The sequence below is a fragment of the Apodemus sylvaticus genome, chromosome 9 (assembly GCF_947179515.1).
Source record: "Apodemus sylvaticus chromosome 9, mApoSyl1.1, whole genome shotgun sequence".
Lineage (NCBI taxonomy): Eukaryota > Metazoa > Chordata > Mammalia > Rodentia > Muridae > Apodemus > Apodemus sylvaticus.
In genome coordinates this window covers 54,350,693-54,370,860 of record NC_067480.1, presented here as the reverse complement: position 1 = coordinate 54,370,860, position 20,168 = coordinate 54,350,693, and the positions used below count along the sequence as shown (strand labels likewise).

The window sequence follows — 20,168 nt, the reverse complement described above, 5'->3', positions numbered from 1 at the left end:
AGGTAGCTGTGCTCTTCTCTGACGATATATATCTTAAAGCATCCCATATGTTGTAGCTTACATCCTGCCACGTGGCCGGTGACCTGTGCTCAGGCACCTTGGGTTCGTCTTCCCTGTGAATCTCCCTGCCTCCTTCTTACGCAGAATTCTTTTTCCTCCCAATGTCCCACCTGCTCTTTCCTGCCTAAGCTATCGGCCATAGGCTTTTTAATTGACAGGTAATGCACCCATACAGTACACAAGATGTTTTATCTCCAGGTGACTCAGTGGTTAAAAGCACTAGCTGCTCATTCCGAGGCTCCAGATTCAGTTCCCAGCACCCACGTGGCAGCTCAAAGGCTGCCTGCAACTCCATTTCCAGGGGAGTCCATCTCTTCTTCTGGCCTCTGTAGGCATCAGGCATGCGTGTGGTGCACACACATACGTGCGCTAAAAACACTCACACAAAATGAGAAATGTAAAACTTAAAATATATGAGCAACAATAAACAGATGGAAGGTTAAGTCTCAGGAAGTCAGACAAAAAGAAAATGCTAATGGAAAATGGGAGCAAAAGGGGCAGAAATGGAGACTACTAGTCACATGGCTACTAGATCTGTGGCCCTGAGACCCAGAAAAAGAACACAAGGAAAGGGACCCGTGCAAGAAGTGAGCGAACATTCTCCTGTCTGAAAATGCTCATTGCATCTTAGAGATTGAGAGGGAGGGGCTCAGGATGTCACTGAATTTCATAATAGCAGATCTGGAAGCTAAAGGATGAAAATTCAGAGGAAAGGGGATTTTTGGAAAGAATGCTCTATCTAGTTAGACTATCAAAAAGAATGAGAGCAGAAAAGAATCCTCACGGTGCAGGGACTCAGCAAAGTTACAGCGCGTACACAGCGCTTTCAGCAGACAGTACAAAACATAGGAGCCTGTCGGGTCTGGCTGGTAATGCAGAAGGCCCACCCAGGCTCGGACTCTTGCCTGCAGGGTTTTATCCATTTCTTGGCTGTGTTTTGGGAACTATTGTAATTTGTGTTTTGCTATCTTACTTTTCAGAGGCTCTGAGTAAGACCTTTAAGGAACTTCATTTTGAGGTAGTGTCTTACGATGACTGCACAGTAAATACAATCCATAACGTTCTAGTATCCTACCAAAGCAAAGACCACAAGAACAAAGACTGCTTCATCTGCTGCATCCTATCGCACGGAGATCAGGGCGTCATCTACGGAACGGATGGGAAGGAAGCCTCCATCTGTGAGCTGACATCTTATTTCACTGGTTCAAAGTGCCCTTCCCTGGCTGGAAAACCCAAAATCTTTTTTATTCAGGCTTGTCAAGGAAATAACTTCCAGAAAGCAGTGCCTGACGAGGCAGGCTTTGAACAGCAGCACGACATGTTAGAAGCGGATTCATCATCTCACAAGAACTATATCCCGGATGAGGCAGACTTCCTGCTGGGGATGGCTACTGTGAAAAACTGCGTTTCCTACCGAGATCCCATGAATGGAACCTGGTATATCCAGTCACTTTGCAAAAGCCTGTCGGAAAGATGTCCTCAGTGAGTTTGGCCTTCTGGGTCCTTCTCAGGGTCATGCTGCCTTATTCATTGCTGTAGTTAGAGCCCATTAGAAGGTGCTTTATGGCCGAGGTAATATATACTAAGCAGAGAAGCAGCCATTGGCGTGTTTCGTCTCTGAACGTCTAGCTGTAGCTCACATAGCTGTATTTTCCAGGTCAGTTGTAAAGTGGAAGAGATAGAACGTATTGCTCTCCGTAGTTCACAGGTGGGAGAACAAATGTTTGCTGAGGAATTTCCTTTATTCCGAACCAGGGTACCACAGCACCAGAGAGGTTGCTAATACCACACAGTCCAGCTCTGTCTTTGGGTAGTAACTGACTGAGGCAACTCAACCCCTTTGGGGAGTCTTCCCAGAGAAACAATCCACTCTGTTTAACGCACCTCACCTTTGTCAGAAGTCATATTTTAAGACTGGAAAGATGGCTCACTGGGTAAAGGCATTTGCTTCCAAGTCTGATAACGTGCGTTAGCTCCCCAGGGACTTAAACGGTGGAGAAGACCAACTCCTTCAAATTGTCCTATGACCACCACATGTGTGCCATGTCATGTGCCCATGTGAATAAGTAAAAGTAATTTTTAAAAATTAGGGAAGAAATCCTCTAGCTTTGAATCTTCTTAGCAAACTGTAACCGTACTGAAGAGCAGGAGACCTCTATGTTTCTACCAATTTGACCTACCCATGTGGAATGATCACCCTATGGCATATGACCCATCTGCAGTTAAGTTAGGCGCCATACTTCAGGTTCCCCCACATGCACCCAGCTGATAGCTGGACAGCGAGGAACCCTTCTACGGGATCCTTTTACCTCTTTGTCTTATTGTTTTGAGTGTATGGAGAGTGAGAATTTTCCAGGGTGTGTGGAGAGTAGACGGGAGCACCATTGCAGTGCTTTCATTTTGTAACACAGACCCCAAGTCCTCCAGGATCTGCGTCAGCTCTGCAGACAGATGCAGACAGAGGTGCTCCTCAAGATTGCTCCGGCAGCTGGGTCAGAGGCGGGGAGGTTGCTAGGGGAAATGTTCAGCCCTTACTTGCCTACATTTTGGTAGAAGTCTGTGGCTAATCCTGTAGAAGCAATGCTGATTAGGCAGAGGAGAGAGAGGGGGAGGCATTTGTGGGGTCCAAATGGCAGCATGGGAAACCTGGAGGAACACATAGGCTAAGAGGGAAGGAAAGCAAATCTAATAGGAATTCTGGGGTTTCTTGTAACCAGCAGAGATTCCAAGGACACAAAAGGTAATTCTGTGTGCTCTGAGAAAACTGAGTTGCCAGAACATCTGTGAGAGGTCTTGATTCAGTGACTTTCAACTGCAAATGCCTGATGCTCTCTCTGAGAGACAGAACTAAGAAACTACTTCAGGCACGCCAGTCAGACGGAGGGCATAGCCAGTGAGACGGTGGGCACCACTGCCGGTGAGATGGTGGGCACTGCCGGTGAGATGGTGGGCATAGCCAGTGAGATGGTGGGCACTGCCGGTGAGACGGTGGGCACCACTGCCGGTGAGACGGTGGGCACTGCCTTGCCCCATATGCTTTACGCTGCTTTGTTTTCCAGAGGTGACGACATCCTCAGCATCCTGACTGGCGTGAACTACGATGTGAGCAGTAAAGACGACAGGAAGAACAACGCGAAGCAGATGCCGCAGCCCACCTTCACACTACGGAAGAAACTCTTCTTCCCCCTCAACTGATGTGTGCTCTACGGCTCACATGGCTTATCTGTGCACTTTGTGTGGCGTGATGAATCTAATTTATTGCTTTATGATTTCTTTTGTTTTTGAGTTTACACTTATATCATTTCCCCATTTCCTCCCTTCAAATCCTTCTATGTAATCTTCCAATTTCAAATACATGACCTCTTTTGTCATTGTTATACACACACACACACACACACACACACACTTCAAATATAACCTACCCAGTCTGTATCCTGTCACTTGGATGTATGTTTTGTTTTGCTTTTTTAAAATGGAGTGACCTCTGGTAGGCCAATCACACTCCAAGGCAGGCCCCTCTCCCAAGAATAGTTGGGCAACACAAATTGGATTCCGCGGGTTCACGTTTAATCCCAGCACCCTGGAGGCAGAGGCAGGAGGATCTCTATCTTTAAAGCCAGCCTGCTCTACAGAGCAAGTTCTGAGAGCCAGGGCTACACAGAGAAAGCTTGTCTTGAAAAATCAAAAAAGAAAACTTGAAAGTGCGCGAGTAAGAAAGCAAGGCCAGAGCATGAACCTGGGGCGAGTCGGCAGAGGTGGGGGGAGGGTGTCATCAGCATTCGCTACATGAAATTCTTCCAGGTTAGTTTTTCATTAGTCTCTGGATAGTTCATGATCAACTGAAAGCCCTTCAGAGTGAGAGCTGTTGGGAAATTTGGGGAATAATAAATAGAGACGGGTCCCTTTGTTTTTGGAGGGAGTAACTATAAAAACCCGAAAGCCCAAGATCCACTATAAAACCACTTCCGTGGCTAAGTGTGGTTAAGGATTAACCTTGACCAGGATGAGGTGGTGGTTCAGTGGTCAAAGAACTTGCCAAGCAAACTCGGGGGGCCTGAGTTCAGCTCCCGGGAACCAATGTAAATGCCGATGGGCATGTTGACCCGCCTATAATTGCTGCGCTTGGAGGGTGGGGGCAAGATCCCTGGAGCAAGCTGTGCAGCCAGCCCAGTGGTATCAGAGGACGGTAGGTTCAGTTGAGAGACCCTGCCTCCGTGATTGTGGTGGAGAGTGATTGAGGAAGACTACATGCATGTGCCTGCCAAAGCATGTGTGCCCTTACACATGTACTTACGCATGTGTGAGCAATGCTTGCATGCATACATGTGAGCAAAACTTAAACTTGTCAGCGTTAACATTGCCGCTATGTCTTCAATAAATGGGGGATTGGTGAGCTGGCTCACTGGGTAAGGTGGCTTGCTGCAAAAACTTATGACAAGGTTTGATCCCTGGAACCAAAATGATAAAAGAAAGATTTGACTCCCATAAGTTATCCTCTGACCTCCAAAGCACACTCTCACATACCTGCAACAGATAGATGAAGACAAATTTTAAGGAAAACTGAGGCCGGCTGTGGTAGGCCACACTGAGTCCTCAGGGTATAGAGGCAGGCAGATCTGGAGTATAGGGTTATCCTCAGCTACATAATGAGTTTGAGGCCAGCCTCAGCTATATTTGACCTTTTTTTTTTTTTCAAAAAAAAAGTGGTAAAAATTATTTTTTGTTAGTTTTTAGGTAACTTACAGGTTTTTAATGAATGTACTTCTAGTTAGTGGTCCATTAGAAAATTCTATTTTTTCCTTTCTGGAAGACTTTATAAAAAAAGAAAAAGGTTTAATTTATGCTTTGTAGGAGAATAACATTAAAACAAAACTCATTTTTTAAAAAAGTATTTTATTATGAAAATTCTTATAAATATACAAAAAGTGAAAGCAAACAACAGCATGAAGCCACGGCTTACACCCTCAGCCACAGCAGCTGTCCTGTGCTCTGTCCTCACTGACTGTGTCCCCACCTGTCTGCCTCCCCGCCTCGCTCCCTCGCTGCCTCGCTCCCTCGCTGCCTCGCTCCCTCGCTGCCTGGCTTGGGTCCATTAAAGTGGAATATTCTTACATCTGAATAGTTTAGAGACCCAAGTGTCTCTAAGGATGAGGTACATTTCAGATAGCTAAAGCATTTTTAAGCATAGACACCAGCCAGTGTCCATATCCGGAACCTCCTGATCTTCTTGCATTCTTACAGTCTGTCTGAATCGGGGTCTAGCAAGATCTCTATCTTGAATTTTGTTTGTCTTTCAAATTCCATATGAATGTATAGATTTTTTCTATGTTTTCATGTAACTTTTGAAAAGAAACTGAGTTGTTTACACATTGCTCTTGAGTGTATCTTTTATTGAACCTATACCTATGAACTTTTGTATTCCCCTGTTCCCTCCTAAATAAACTGCAGTGAGGAAAAGCTGGTCTAAAAAAATAGATCCAATAGATTTACTTACTGTTTCTAGGGGATTCTTTTGCTGGTTTTTGTTTTACAGTTGGCATGCTCACTTGTGGGGACACTCAACATCTAGTGCTGGCTTCCAACACTGTTTACCATCCGTGCCAACGCTTAAAAGCTCTTCCACATAAAAACCAGAATTTGTTTTTTTAAAATCATAATGACCCCAGGTACCCCAATGGCAGGCAATCCAATGAGTCTAAGAAGTGCTGTGATCAGACAAGGGTGTGGCTCTGAGTTACCAACCCCCTCTAGCATCCTGACTCTGTGACTGGTTGCCCTGTGCCCGCCCCAGTTCCATGGATATGTTGCCTGCCCTATGGACATTTGAATCCTTCTGATGCTCAGAGACAGGGTAAATATTCAGTTACTCTTCCCAAGACACTGGGGTAATAAGTATGATGTGGGAGGGAATGAAGATTTTTGGAATTAAATCAATAAATTGTCTTACTTGCTGTTTACCCTTGGGGGACAAAAGTTACACCCCAAAATGCAAGAACCACCCAAACAGAAGACCCTTCAAATAGTCTCAGGTAAAAAGCAGAAAAGAACATAGCGCACAGCCCACAGAAGTCAGCCAGAGGACGTCAGTTCTCAACGGAGAGCCACGATGTAATTGGGATAAGCATTCAAACATTTCTAACCATTCTGAAGAAAGCAAATTGTGAAAAAAGGCAAAAGTAGCATCAGAACAACTCAAGAACTCAACCTTTCCCGGGCGTCTTTCCAGAAAAGTCGTGCCAGAGCCTGAGCTCCCCAGGACAGAGCTGCTCAGTCCCGGGAGCAGTTTGTCACCTACGGCTTTTTGTTGCTGTTGTGTTCAGGGACGTCTGACTCATAGACATTGGGACTGGCAGGGGACGACTTCTCAGATCTTTCTTCAGAAGTTTCCTCATTTGTGGTTGTGTTTAACATCTTCTGCCTGTAAAAAGAATGATGGGTCACTATATCATGGAGCCTCAAAGGGTAGAGGGGATTGTGGGGGGAGGTGTTTGCTGGCGGGCAGGAGAATTCGGCTTTCTTCCTGCTTGAGGAAAGAGGAAACAACCTCTCTCATCACAGTAACTGGTTTAAATTTGGTGAAATGTGGTGTTTGGAGATCATATTTCCAATGGAAATTGATGCACTGGGTGTCTTATCTTCTAGGTTGGTGGTTTAAGAAGGCCCTTCAGGCAATGGTGATTGTGACTGACAACTAGTCTCAACAGGATCCAGAGTCAGAGCGCTAAAACCCACTGAACTCTGAGAAACAATCCTCAGTCACAGCACAAAGCAGCTCAGAAACCCACTAACAATTTTCCTGTGTTTTACACATGGGAGAAAAGGCTAGATAGAGACACAGCCCACCTCAGATGAAAAGTCTACGACTCTATAGTGTGTGTCCAGGCCAAGAAATTTACCTCCTCCCAAAGATCAGGGTGGTGACATCTGCAAGGTGTCCCTGGTTTGTCCTGACTATATTGATCACTTGAACACCCTCCTGCTCTCAAAAGCAGCTCAGCCAAGGCTCTCCCTGAGCCAAGACCCCATACCTGAGGCCGTTATTTTCTTCTGTCAGGATCTGTATGGTGTGTTTATACTTTTCTTCAGCTTCGGCAAGCTTTGTCTGGAACAATTTCTCTAGATTTCCCGCTATAGCTTTCTAGAAGATAAATTTGAATAGCTGTCTTCCCCAGAGCTCCTGGGCCGAACAGCCCAGTTCCCCAGCCGCCTCTCCAGCCAGGTGCTCAGTCGAATTAGGACTTGCCTCTCTCTGGAGTTCTATCTGGCACTGGTAAAGGTTTGTGTTCAGGGTCTCCAGAACAATAGCTTGTGTCCGCAACTCATCCTCCAAGATCTGCACAAAAGGAAACTGCCTCAGGATATCATGCTGATGCAATGTCCCCAAGACAAGAAAGAACTCAGGAATACTCCCTTCTCCAGGGCATTGGAGCACAGTGAACTAGCCAACTTCAGACATGTTCTCTTGTACCACTTACTGCCAACCAGTCACCATGCCGCCATTTCTAGCTTCTCTTTCTCTCCCTCCTGAGCCCTTCCCTTCAGGCTTCACTGCCTCTGCCGCTGAAGCAGCCTTAGTCAGTCAGCGAGGCTGTCAGTCAACGTGGTCGCCACCCACCCACCCACTGTATGGCCTTATGGTTTTTTTAAGATTCATTTTTAAGATATTTTTATGATTTTTTTGAGAATACAATGCATTTGATCACATTTACCTCCCACTTTCCTCAACCAGATCTGTCAGCCCTGGGCCTAGTGTCGGGCGCCCTTGCTCACAGACACAGAGACTGAATCTCATTTGGATGAAAGCACACGCATTCACTGTCCTGGGGAATGAAGAGAGGTGGAGCTGGGACTTCTTTATGTTTTGGACTTATGCTTTAAAAAGACATTACTGTTGTCTGGTTTGTGGAACATACACAATTTGTTCTCCATTGAAATTGCCATTTATAAATTTGCAGATACGTACTGACAATTATTTATTTAATAAAATGAGGAAATATTTACTATGAAACAAAAAGAAAGAAAAAAGAAAGACATAAAGACTGAGGTCGCTGCAACCAGCATGAGGTTTATTGATCCAACGCATTGTCATCACCCTGCAAGGGGGGCAGAGGCAACCTCGAATCGATATTGTAGGCAGTTTTTCTACTTTTTAGAGGTACAAGTTACATCAGTCAAATTGTGGCTTAAACTCATTTAGCTAACATCTATAAACCATTAACATTTAGATCGGGTAGTTATCAGTTAATGTGTTCCTACTGAGGAAAGTCTCCTGTGTGGAGAACAGAATTTGGTTAATCTTTGACTCCATACGGGAAAGGGAAAGCCCGTAAAGAGAGTATCTGGTGCAATCACAGAGGGTATCTTATCTTTTAGGCATTTATGGTTGGTATTCTAACAACTTAACTGTGTTCTTTGTGTAGGGTCCTGTCAGGGGAAGGTCCTGGGAGCCCCGGGGAGACTGTGGGAGGGGGGAAGTGGGGAGGGGAGAGTGGGGGGGAGGTGCTGGGAGCCCCAGGGAAAGTTCCCTTTTAGCAAGAGCACTGTTAGGACCCAAAAGATGGTGAACTAATCCTGGGCAGGGCCAGGCCAGAGGAAACTCTGGTGGAGGTCCGTAACAGAGGCTGGTGCCAGAGCTATTACTTCCCAGATCTACCCTCCACTTCTTCCCAACTTTGTGTCCTCCTTTAAAATTTTAATATTTAATTTTTAGTGCATGCATGTGTGTGTGTGTGTGTGTGTGTGTGTGTGTGTATGTGTGTATTCCCAATTGGAATTGCCCCAAAGAGTTATTTCTAAACAGGTTCACATTTTCCTTTTGCCCTATAAACTTTCATTTTCACTGCCTCTGGTGGATGGTGGGCTAGAAGGGAGATTAACATGTTTAAGAACCTTAATTAAAGTAAGGTTTTAAAAAATGTAAGCCCACAGACGACCAACTGTACCTCGTTTTTCCTCAAACCTAAATATGCTCTAGTAGGTAGTCCACCAATTAAACAAATTACGAAGGAAAGTGGTGCAAAAGAGGCAAGAAAGCAAAGTGCTCAGGTGTGGATGAGGGTAGAGTGTGGCTGGAATGCAGAGAGCAAGCAATAAGCCTAGGCAAAGACTCGCAGTCATCCCCGGGTCATCCTGGGGCCTTGGCTGGCTGAGAACAGCAGGGCCACGCGAGGGCTGTGGTGCTGATGAGTTTTTCTATTGGCATCCATCCTGTCTTCATCTTCTTGCTCCGTGGAGCATGGGCTGCAGGAATGGGAGGGACACGGCCGAGGAGAGGGTCCGGCTGCAGCTCAGCGGAGGAGTAATAGAGTGGGCGAGCATGGCTGAGCGGCAGTGAGCTGGAAGGCACAGACTGGAGTCTGGAGCTCAGTCAGAGGTGAGGTCAACTCATTAGCAACACAGGGGGGATGGTTAAAGTGTGGGGGACCATGGGGCCACCTAATGAGAAGGAAGGTTAGATAAAGCATTCAGGGCTCAGCAGCTCAGGGACGAGGAGGACATACCAGGAAGATGGAGGGGCAGCCACCTGAGTGATGGAAGCCGGGTGCCAGGAAAGGAAGGCTCAGCTCGTCCTGGGTGAGCTTTGGATTTAGTGACTTGGAGTTACAGGTCCTTCTAGCAAGACCGTCTCAGACAGTGAATGGAAACAGATGCTGGGCTGAGGTATGGAGAGGACATGTCCTGACGGCAGGCTCTGTCTCCCACACTCCAGCTCTTCAGACCTTCCTCCACCTTGGTGACAGTCCACACCTCAGGTGACATTCTTCTCCTCGGATGCTTTCGGTGGCTCTCAGAGTCTAACCCAGATTCCTTAATTTGGTCGCCAGACTACTGAACTAGCCTGTGCTGCTTCCTGTGGGGCTGCATAAGTTATCTCTGGCTTTCTGTGAGAAGTGTCTCAAGGACCACAGAGGACAATGCTCCTGACATTGTCCTCATGTCTCTCTGCCTGTCTTGCTGCTTTCCATGCACACTGGCTTCTTTCATTATGTAGGGTTGGAACTCTATCTCTGCCTTGTCAACATTCTGAAATTCAGAAATCCCTACCCATATCCGCACACCACACCCCACACACCACACGGCAACCCTTGCTGACCTGATGCAGATGTGCACCCATCCCCTACAGAGCTCATGCCTCTTTCCTCTGAACAAACAATATCACACTTATACTTTATCATAAACATATCTTTTTTTTCTGCCTGCATGGTTGTGCATGGCTCTAATCCAAGCACTTGGGAAGCAGAGGCAAGTACTGTCTATGAGTTGGAGGCCAACCTGGTCTACATAACAGGCTCCAGGTCAGCTAGGGATACACAGTAAGATCCTATCTTAAACACAATGACAACAAAAACAAATGGACCAAGAAGATGCATCACACATCTCTCTTGCAGTTAGCCATCTTCATAGCTCCCCCAGTCAGCACCTGGCATTGCTGTGGGCATTTTGTTAGGTACTGACAAGACTAAAGATGTCGGCCAGACTGGTTTCCTGCCCTGGGTTTCAGCCCACTTACTTCTTCCATCTCCTCAGACCCCTAGAAAAATCCCATGACACGAATCTTCCCATGATTCGTGAGCTGGACATGGCACATCACCGAGAGCAGCCACGTAAAGCTCATCTCCATCCCAGGCTGAGCTTACTGTCTTACAGTCACGTAGTCATTCAAGGATCAGCTGGTGTTTATTTAAAGCCTAGAGTGCGCCAGGTACTGCTTTAGGAAATAAGAATTAACGGTGAAGAAAACAAACAGAAAGGCCTTCCTTCGCTGAATTTATCTGCTCGGATGATTAAATTAATGTAGAAAAGCAAAACAGAGAAAGAAAAGTGTCAGAACAGAGAGCCGAGCCTTTAGATAGAGTGACTGCCAAGAAGCTACCATCTGAATGAAGACCAGAAGGGAAACGCATTTGCTATGGAGATCTGGGGGAAAGAAATGTCTAGGTAAAGACTGTCAAATGCAAGACCTCTAAGGTAGGGCACTCTGTCCCTTTAAAGAACCAATAAGATGTCTGGGGCCTTTGGAAAGGAATGGTGGAGTCAGAAACAAAGGAGAGGAGTTGAGACACACACACACACAGAGAGAGAGAGAGAGAGAGAGAGAGAGAGAGGGGGAGGGAGAGAGGGAGAGAGAGGGAGAGAGAGAGGGAGAGAGAGAGAGGGAGAGAGAGAGAGAGAGAGAGAGAGAGAGAGAGAAGGGAGCAGGTAGAACAAGAGCACAGACCACACAGGGCGGAGACTGAGTCAGCCCCACCAGCTAGGCTGGAGCAAGCGTGATGCAGAGGGGTCTGGAGGACTTCAAAAGGGGGCAACTCTACACCAAGCTTGAATTCCAACTAGCAAGATTCAAAAGGATCACAGTGATTCCAAACCACTTAACTGCATCTCAGAATAAAGCCTGTGAGCATGTAAGGTAATATAAAACTATTCAGTACCTGACAAGCTAAGCTTCGCAGACTGGCAAACAAAAGAAATCAGATGGAAACAACTCAGAAATTACACCTGTGATAGAATTAGTGAAGAATCCAGCAGCGTTAGGATGCCCTGGCTCTAACGTGTAGGTCTATCTTGTAGGATGCTGCAGTGTGTTTGCCAGCAGTTTAAGAAATGATTTCTTCATAATGTTTGTGCAGTGACTGTCTTTTTCTTAGACATGTCTATTCTGGATACAAATTAAAATTCTCAGTGAAAAGGGAATCAAAGGTTTCTTTTGTTTAACAGATTTTTTTTTTCATCTGCCTTCACACATGGCCTTCTGTGTCTCAGCAACCATCGTGCCTAAGGCACAAATTAGAGGGGCTTAGAGACAAAGCTCTGCAGGAAACATTAGGAAGACTGAGGGCTCGGAGGGGAGAACAGGATGGCTGTGGTTTGAATAGGTATGGCCCACCATTCATGTATTTGAATGCTTGGCCATAGGGAATGACACTCTTAGGCTGAAGGAAGTGTGGCACTGTCAGGGTAGGCTGTGAGGTCATATGTCCACTGAGATACCCAGTCTCCTGGAGATCAAGATGTAGAACTCTCAACTCCTCCAGCACCATGTGGGCCTGGATGCTACCATGCTTCACACCATGATGATAATGGACCTCTGAACCTGTAAGCGAGCCCCAATAAATGTTGTCCTCTCTAAGAGCTGCCTTGGTCATGGTGTCTCTTCATAGCAATAAAATGCTAATGAAGACAATGATGTTCCGTAATTCACAATGATGCCCTTGTTTTAAGCTTTGCTGGAGATAGCTGTTACTCAACACTGGTGGCCATACGGCCTTTGCTGCTCTCCTTGTGTACTGCTGGCCCTGAGAAGGGCTGAATTTGTTTTATATCGAGTTCAAGACTCACTTTGGCTTACAGAGTTCAACACGTAGGTTTAGGTACTCCAATAATTGCACTGGCTTGGGTAAACTTCATTTCATTTCCCCATGAGTGTATAGCTTGGAAGACACTGGTTTCAAAATGGGAATGCTTACCTCTTTGGATTTCTTCAGCTCCTGCATTTGCAGGATATCTTCATTATGCTGTCTTATGAGCTCCTAAAAACAATTGTATTTGGAAAGGTTAGCACCATGTTCTGGATATTCTTTTAGAGAATTAAGAAGCCACAGAGGATTCAGGAATATAACAATTACTGAAATTCATCATTATCAACTGATGGGTATGCTAAGCTCTAAGATTTACACAGAAATGTAAAGCAATGGAAAAAGTAAGATCATCCTGGAAAACAACACCAAAGCTAGCAACTAAAATAAAACAAGAGGAAAAACAAAACAAAATACCAGTAGCAAAGTCAGACTGTCTGCACATACTAACTGGTTTACATGGCGCCAAGACTCTGCAATGACACCCAAGTGCAGAGAAATGGTTAAGCGGAGTGGGAAAAGAATCTTGACCTTCACTCCAAGGACATCAAAACAACTTATAGAGGGAGGAAACTTTCTTTTTTCAAAAAGGATGATAGAATAATTGTCTATCCATATAGAAAAATTTCTTATGACTTCTGCTTCAGTCTACACACAAAAAAGTATTCAAAATGGACCTTAGACTCAGAAATGCTAAGATCACAAAGTTTCTAAAAAGAGAATCTCCATGGCTTTATGATAGGGCAGTGGCGTTATGGGGAAAGCAGGAGGAGCTGTTAATTCTGAAAAGAAGAGATCGACAATCTGCCTTTCATCAGAATTAGAAACTTCTGTACATTGAAAGATAATGTCTGCAAAATAAGAAGCAAACCCCCAGTGGAAGTTTTTATTTGCAACATATATAAGAATATTTGTATTATCCATATCTTTTAAGTAATAGAAGAGTTGAACAGGCACATCAAAGAAGATAGTAATCTATCAATGCCACCCTCCCCCAACATTTTAGAAAAACTGGCCGTGGTGTTTAGTTATCAGAGAGACTTAAAAAAGTGACTGTCACTTCATATTCATCCCCATAATTAAAGACTGGGTGATCTAAGTGTGCAGAATTTGGTGCAGTCAGAATTCACATATTTAAGATCTGAGAGTAAAACATTTCTACTGTGGAAACCACAGAATTCCTATGTGCACCCTGGGGCTTTAGTAATATACTCCAGGAGAAGTGAGAGAATATATCTATGAATCATTTGTACAAGAATATTCAGAGAAGCTTTGTCTAAAATCCTACAAATGAAAATAATCCAAATATTACAAACCAGGAGAACAGGAAACACATCGTATGGCATTTCTACAAAGCACAGCTGGATATGGGCTCGTGCTTAGACTCTTAGTGCTAGGAGGCCAAGGTAAGAAGATCTGGGTCATCCTGGGTTGCACATCAGTTGGAGTCCAACCTGGGCTACAGAGGAAGATTTGTCTCAAACTACTTTTACAAAAGGAATTTATGAATGTGAAAAACAAATAAGTAAATTTTATCAGTTATTTTTAGGGGAAAACAATACATCAGACGTTAGACATTCTCTTTCTACATTAAGTTTTAAAACATGAGAATTGAGCGACGCTGCTTTTTGGCTAGTTTGACCTTAGTGGGTCAGAGGTGGCAGTGGAGTGTGTCCACTGTTTCTCCTCCGCCTCAACTGGTTCTGAGCAGACGTGGGCCCTGCTCTGTCCTGGCTCTCCAAATGCCCTTCTGAGGGTGGGCGGGGTCTTGGGCTGGAGGTGGGAGTGGTGTCTGAACACTCACTAGTCCAGCTCTGAGGTTCAGGAATCCCACCACCCTCCTGTGATGTCCCCTTGGCCACCAGAGCTTTCTGTTGGACGGAGATGATGGTAAAGGACAGAGAAAGAAGAAGACACAGGGGTGCAGGGTGGAATGGAGTGGGGTGGGGGTGGGGTGGGGCAAAGATGCAGGTGATTCAGTCTGGGCCCAGACAGGGAGCCTGAAGAAAACACTGCTCACAGTTCCAGCAGACACGGTGAGTCAGAAAATGATCTGGACAGAAGCAGGGGGTTTCCACAAAGCACCCTGACACATCAGGAAGTGAGGCTTGTTGAGAAAATGAACAGGACCGCTGCCAAGAAAAGCTCTGAGCAGAATTTCATCAGCTATGATAAGGTTGGAAGGGAGGAGACGTGGGAAAAGATCATTACTGACGAGGCACAGCCAGCAGAAAGAGTGACCAGGAAAGGATATACGGATTTGGGGTTTTTGAGACAAAGTCTCTCTCCATAGCCCAGGCTATCTTAGAACTCACTCTGTAGAAGAGGCTAGCCTCAAACTTGGAGGGATCCTCCTGCCTCTGCCTCTCTAGTGCTGGGATTAAAGGTGTGCACCACCATACCAGGTTTGATATTAATAAATAATTATCAAATTAAAATAAATTTCACTAATAGAAAACTCAGCAAAGATACTGGAGAAGAGTGTCTGCATGGAAAGGCAAGAGGGAAATATCAAGTCTGAGGAAGTCGGCTGAGGGAGGGGAGCAGAGAGGAGGAGAAAATGAGCAAAGCGAGCAAAGTTTGGGAGGAAAGCCAAAGTGGGGGACTTAAGGCATGGCTGGAAAATGCAAAACTAAACCCAGCCTCAGAGACTGACACAGAAAAACCATCAAAGGGTCGAGGGTCTCCATGGTGGAACCCTGGTCCCCAGCTAGCCTGTTATAGAGTCTGAGACCCCTGTAAACAGACCACAGACTCAGCCTAGAGCATAATTAGTTAAATGTATTGATCCTGCTAGTGGGACAACACTCTCTGAACCAAACTTGAGGTTGCCACGCACAGAGGACGGAAGGAAGGAATTTTAAAGGTGAAAACCAGAAGACCACCTCGGGTATCTGCATAAGCAAATCAAGAGTGGTTCTGCTCTGCCAAGAGTAGGTAGTCCAGGCTACCTCAGAATGGTCCTCAAATGTCTGCATAAACAGGTGTCTGAAGCTGAAGAGCGCTTAGAGTCACAGCTGCACATTTCTGGGTGGAGGCCACTGAGTCACCCTCAGGAATTGGAGTCATACACAAATGCCCATGGGAGCCAAGATGGATGCCTAGCACAAAATGGAGTTTCTTTGCCCAGTCACAACTCAGTTCCACAGAAGCCCTCTGTAATGGTCCCTCCCAAAGAAACCAAGGGTCTGTCAGAAAGAGGAATAAATGAGTCAACATCTCCGGTGGCACTGAAGGACAAAGCAACCATTGCCGTGGTGGGTGGAGTTCAGAGACAGTGCGTGGGGGGAAGATGGCAGGCAGTCTTTTACCTGGTGCTACTTAAAAGTCAGAATTTAAAAAAAGCCTGCTCAACCATGTGATGATTGATAAGCATCAACTTTCGTCTTTGTATCTGCATTGCTCTTAGAAGTTTGCTGAGGAGGATACTTTCTACATTTGGTTTTTATACACTTTTAAAGGTAGAATTTGCCATGTTGCAAGGATGATTAGCAACTGTATTTGTGTTTATTTTATAATAGGTTATGCTATCAGAACAACAGAACCAACTTTTTTTTTTTAACAAAACAAGAACTACTGATAAATTGAGTCTATGGTGGTAGAAACCGGAACAGTGGTGGCCTGGGGCAGGTGCGAGGAGGTGGGTTTAATGGAAGAGGATTGAATTAGCACAATGGCTAGAAATGTACACATAAGCAAAATACTCAAAACAGTGACAATATTGCACAACTTTCCATTTGCATGAAAACAGTGGAAGAATCTAAAAAAGCTTATAGCTTATGTATTTAGGGGTAATGCCTAAGACCTGATGCCAGAATGGCTGTCTCTTCTGCTGGGGAGTCGTGTGGCTGATGGCCCAATGGTGACAGTATTGCAGAGTTCTGCCTCTCTGAGGTGACCATGTTGGCTGCCAGCAAACCTATATTGCATCCAAGAGCTCAAAGGTTGGCCGTGTGAACTGGTGGGGGCTGGAATGCTAACACATTTTGCTTAGTCAGTGTCTGTCTATTGGGGAAAATCTTGTCTATGTTGTTCTTAATGGCTAGGAGGTGCATGGGTCTTGCCTTACCTTAGCTTTTAGACAGCCACTCTGATTTAGTAGGAGTGGTACATGACCAAACCAACTTGACTAGTTGACACCAATGCCTTTTACTTCATTTATAGAAAGAACTGGGGGTGGGGGTGGCATTCAGAGAGGCCATGTTGGCAAACCACGGGACTTTATCGGTTTTGCATGTTTAATGTACTGCTATTCCCTACTAATTACAACTTTCATTCCAAAAATCCTGTGGTAAGTCTGCCTGGCTATAAAGGATCCCAAGACCATCCTTCTCCAACTTGGCTTCAGCTGTCAACTTGACTCAGCCCAGAGTTATTTCAGGGGGTTTCAATTTGGGGACTGTACCCATCGCATTGCCTGTAGGCATGCCTATGGGCCATTTTCTTGACAGTCAATGAGGACGGCCATTTTCTTGACAGTCAATGAGGACAGCCTACTGTGGGCGGTACCATCCCTAGGCAGGTGGTCCGGGCCAGTAGGAGAAAAGCAGCTGAACAAGAATGAGCAAGGCAGAAAGCAGTGTTCCTCTGTGGTCTCTGCGCCAGTCCCAGCCTTGGTCTCCTGCACTGCAAGTTGAGGATGAAATAAATTGTTGTAAGATGAAATAAATCCTTTTCCTTCCCTTTGCTTTTGGTCATGGTTTACCGAAGCAATCAGGGCTTCACCCAAGTACACAGGCCCACCGGGCTCAGCTGCTCCACCTCGACCACTCTCAACTAGCTCTAGTTACCTCTTTCTCTCGAGTGAAGTTCTCAAAAATAGCATTGAAGGACTCATTCATTTTCCTCTTTTCTTCTTCCGACTCTATCTCAAACTTTTTTGTTATTCTATGTTCTGTGGAGGTGAGAAAGAAAAGGCAGGTTGTGTGTAAAAACTGGGAAAGCAGGCTGAAAGGAACCTAGAGTAACAGAAAACAGTATTGGTTCCAGACTGGACTGAACCTGAGAGCCTTTCAGCCTGGGCTGGCGGCTCTGGCCTCAGCTGGGGAGATGCCTGAGGTGAGGTGGGCCTCCCATGTGCTGTGACAGTAGCTGCGTGGGATCAGTCAGCAGCATCTCTGTTCTTTCTTTGGTGTGTGGTTTAGTTTCTGTCTCCTGTTTGCCTTTCTGTCTTCTCTGCTGAAGTAATGGCTGTGCTTTCTCGGGCATTTTTTTTTTTTCTTTAAAGCTCTTGGTTAGACAGATTGTTCATAATAAAACTCCACACTGAGCCCTTGGGTAGAGTTAAGTTCACCTGCTCTCAGCAGAGCCCTGAATAATTTAAATTCAAATTCAAGAATTCCTCCTGGAATTTTAGAGTCTACGTTTCATTATAGACATCAATACCCATATTCATTCTAGCTCATAATGGATGAACAAGTAAGTTTTAGATCCCTTAATTCCTGTGTCTGAAATTAAATTTAAAAAAAAAAAAAGAATAATAAAAAGGAAAGGCAATCCTTGCCCTCCCTGCTCTCTGTTCCTAGTAACCTGAGGCACCTTTCATTCAGAAGTTCAGCGTCAGCCTTTTGACCTTGGTAAATCCAAGGCCCCTTTCCTGAGTCAAGGTCAAGGTCTATAGCAGATTTGCTTTTGTTTTTGATATTCTCATATTGGAAAAGCCATCAGCTTCTGCATGACTCACTTTGTTGTAGCAGGATCTTTTCCCGCTCCATCTTCTCATCCTTCTCCCATTCTGCCTTTCGCCTTGACCACTTGTCTTCCATTTCATCGTAAATGCTATCCTGTGGAGCATGAAGGCACCGTGAGAAGAGCTATGACAGGTGAACGCTGTAAGAGGGGAATGCTGTAAGAGGGGGACGCTGCTGCCAGGGGATAAGGAACTCACAGGGTGGTACTGGGCTTTGTTCTCCCCTCACTTGGGCCTCCCTGAGGGGCCCTTCCATGGGTTATACACACAAAAACCAATTCCAGCTAAGCTCAGAGGAGAGCTGGGATAAAACAGTCTGAATAAAAGCAGCTTGGGCGGGAAAGGGTTTATTTCGCTTACATTTCCATATTACAACCTATCTTGAGAGAAGCTGACTGGAACTCAGGCAGGAGCTGGTGCCGGGGGAGTCCTGGCTACTGGCTTGCTCCTGTGGGTCGCTCAGCCTGTTTTTGTACACATCTGGCCAGAGGCGGCCCTACCCTCGGTGGGCTGGGCCCTCCCACATCAATTATTAATCAAGAAAATGCCCCACCAACTTGTCCACAGGCAGTGATAATTTCTCAAATGAGGTTCCCTACCCCCAGATGACTCCATTTTATGTCAAGTTGACAACAAAGCCAACAAGTACAGGGATTAAAGGAAATGGCTCCAGGTCTCAGCTTGTAGAATGTGGGCTGAGATAAAACTTTCTGGATGACAATTTGATCACATCTGTAAAGGTCTTACAGATGTTCACCGCTCTGACCGGCGCTCCGCTGTTTGAAGCACTGTGTTCTGTCACGGTAAGTGGGAAAGGGACAGAGGCAGTCGCGACAAAGGAGGGAAGACCTAAAGTGCCCAAGAGAAAAGAGGATACAGAGGTGTCCATAGATTCTCTCAGCGAACCTTTCAACAAAGTATAGGAGTTTGCATGGGCTGCCTCCGGTGAATGACAATTCTTTCTTTTCCGTGTTACTCTTGGTGGTTAGTTCCACTTTAACAACAATAACAACAACATCAACAACAAAAACTTCTGAATGTATGTCTGCGCACTGTGTGTGAGCCTGGTGGCTGAGGAGGCCAGAAGAGGGCGTTGGATCAGCTGGCACTGTAGTTACACGTGGTTTTGAGCCATCATGTGGGTGCAGGGAACTGACCTCTGGAAAAGCAGCCAGTTCTCCTAACTGTCAAGTTCTCCTTGACAGTCCAGTTCTTGTCCAGTTCTCCTAACTCTCTCCAGCCTCTACCCTCCTCCCAGTCTTCAATTTTAGAAAACAGTGAAAGCTGGTACACCTTCTTTTCAACAGGCCTCTTCAGAGTTGGATGGCTGGTTTGTCAAACATAGAAGCCACTTGGCTCATACTTCCTGCTGGGCACAGCAGTGACACTGGTAGGGGCTATTAGAATCTCTCCAGGTCTACAGTCATCCTCATGTTCTCAGCCAGGAATGAGCCTCAACTGTCTTCCTCTCAGAACCTACCATACAGGGTGGAATCTCACCTGATACATGTGAAACATATTCTTCAGATACTTATATTCTTTGCCCATCTCATCTGGATGAAAAGAAAACAAGGTCGTCATTTTGCCTTCAGTGGGCACACTTTCCTCAGCACCACACCCAAGCTCTCCCTGAGGAGATGAAACTGGCAGAGGATTCCCAAGTCACTCTGGAAGCTTATCAAAAAGCTTATCAGTCACTGGATCCCTGAACCAATGGGCGAAAAGCTTCCAAAAGAGAGGCCAGGTGCTTTCTGATAAATATACTTCTCAGAGATGTCGAAACTCACATGCTCTGTTCAGCTGTTTTAGTATGTCAACTCTCTGCCCACCCTACCTCCCTGGTAACGTGTATCTGTAGGAGGAAGAACAAAACCTCCCAGAATGCATCTGCTTCTCCTCTTTGTAGCATTTCCTCCCTTACAGTGGTTATGAAAACCGCACATTCTCTTTAGGAAACTGGGAAACAAGCAAAGTGTAAATAAGACACCCTTCAGACAGAGATAGGAGGTTACAGAGTGTCTCATTCTCTCTGTGGACATTAGTTTATAAACCCCAAATCTGAAGGA

General features: G+C 45.5%; 2 protein-coding genes across 5 annotated transcripts in view; one reads left to right on the top strand and one right to left on the bottom strand.

The window, feature by feature from the left end:
- Casp8 (caspase 8) overlaps positions 1-5,432 on the top strand; it is a 47,242-nt gene extending 41,810 nt beyond the window's left edge. For all 4 annotated transcript variants that reach the window (XM_052191945.1, XM_052191947.1, XM_052191944.1 and 1 more), the window contains 2 exons: positions 1,041-1,542; positions 3,120-5,432. In XM_052191945.1, the coding sequence (XP_052047905.1) occupies positions 1,041-1,542; positions 3,120-3,255 (638 nt within the window). In that variant the 3' untranslated portion in view covers positions 3,256-5,432. The remainder of the gene's footprint in view (positions 1-1,040; positions 1,543-3,119) is intronic.
- The window catches only part of Flacc1 (flagellum associated containing coiled-coil domains 1), a 40,297-nt gene continuing 25,001 nt past the window's right edge, over positions 4,873-20,168 (bottom strand). The window contains exons 8-14 of the mRNA XM_052191948.1: positions 19,603-19,655; positions 18,097-18,196; positions 17,204-17,307; positions 12,525-12,587; positions 7,300-7,393; positions 7,089-7,194; positions 4,873-6,478 (exon numbers count right to left, since the gene is read on the bottom strand). Of these exons, the coding sequence (XP_052047908.1) occupies positions 6,352-6,478; positions 7,089-7,194; positions 7,300-7,393; positions 12,525-12,587; positions 17,204-17,307; positions 18,097-18,196; positions 19,603-19,655 (647 nt within the window). The 3' untranslated portion in view covers positions 4,873-6,351. The remainder of the gene's footprint in view (positions 6,479-7,088; positions 7,195-7,299; positions 7,394-12,524; positions 12,588-17,203; positions 17,308-18,096; positions 18,197-19,602; positions 19,656-20,168) is intronic.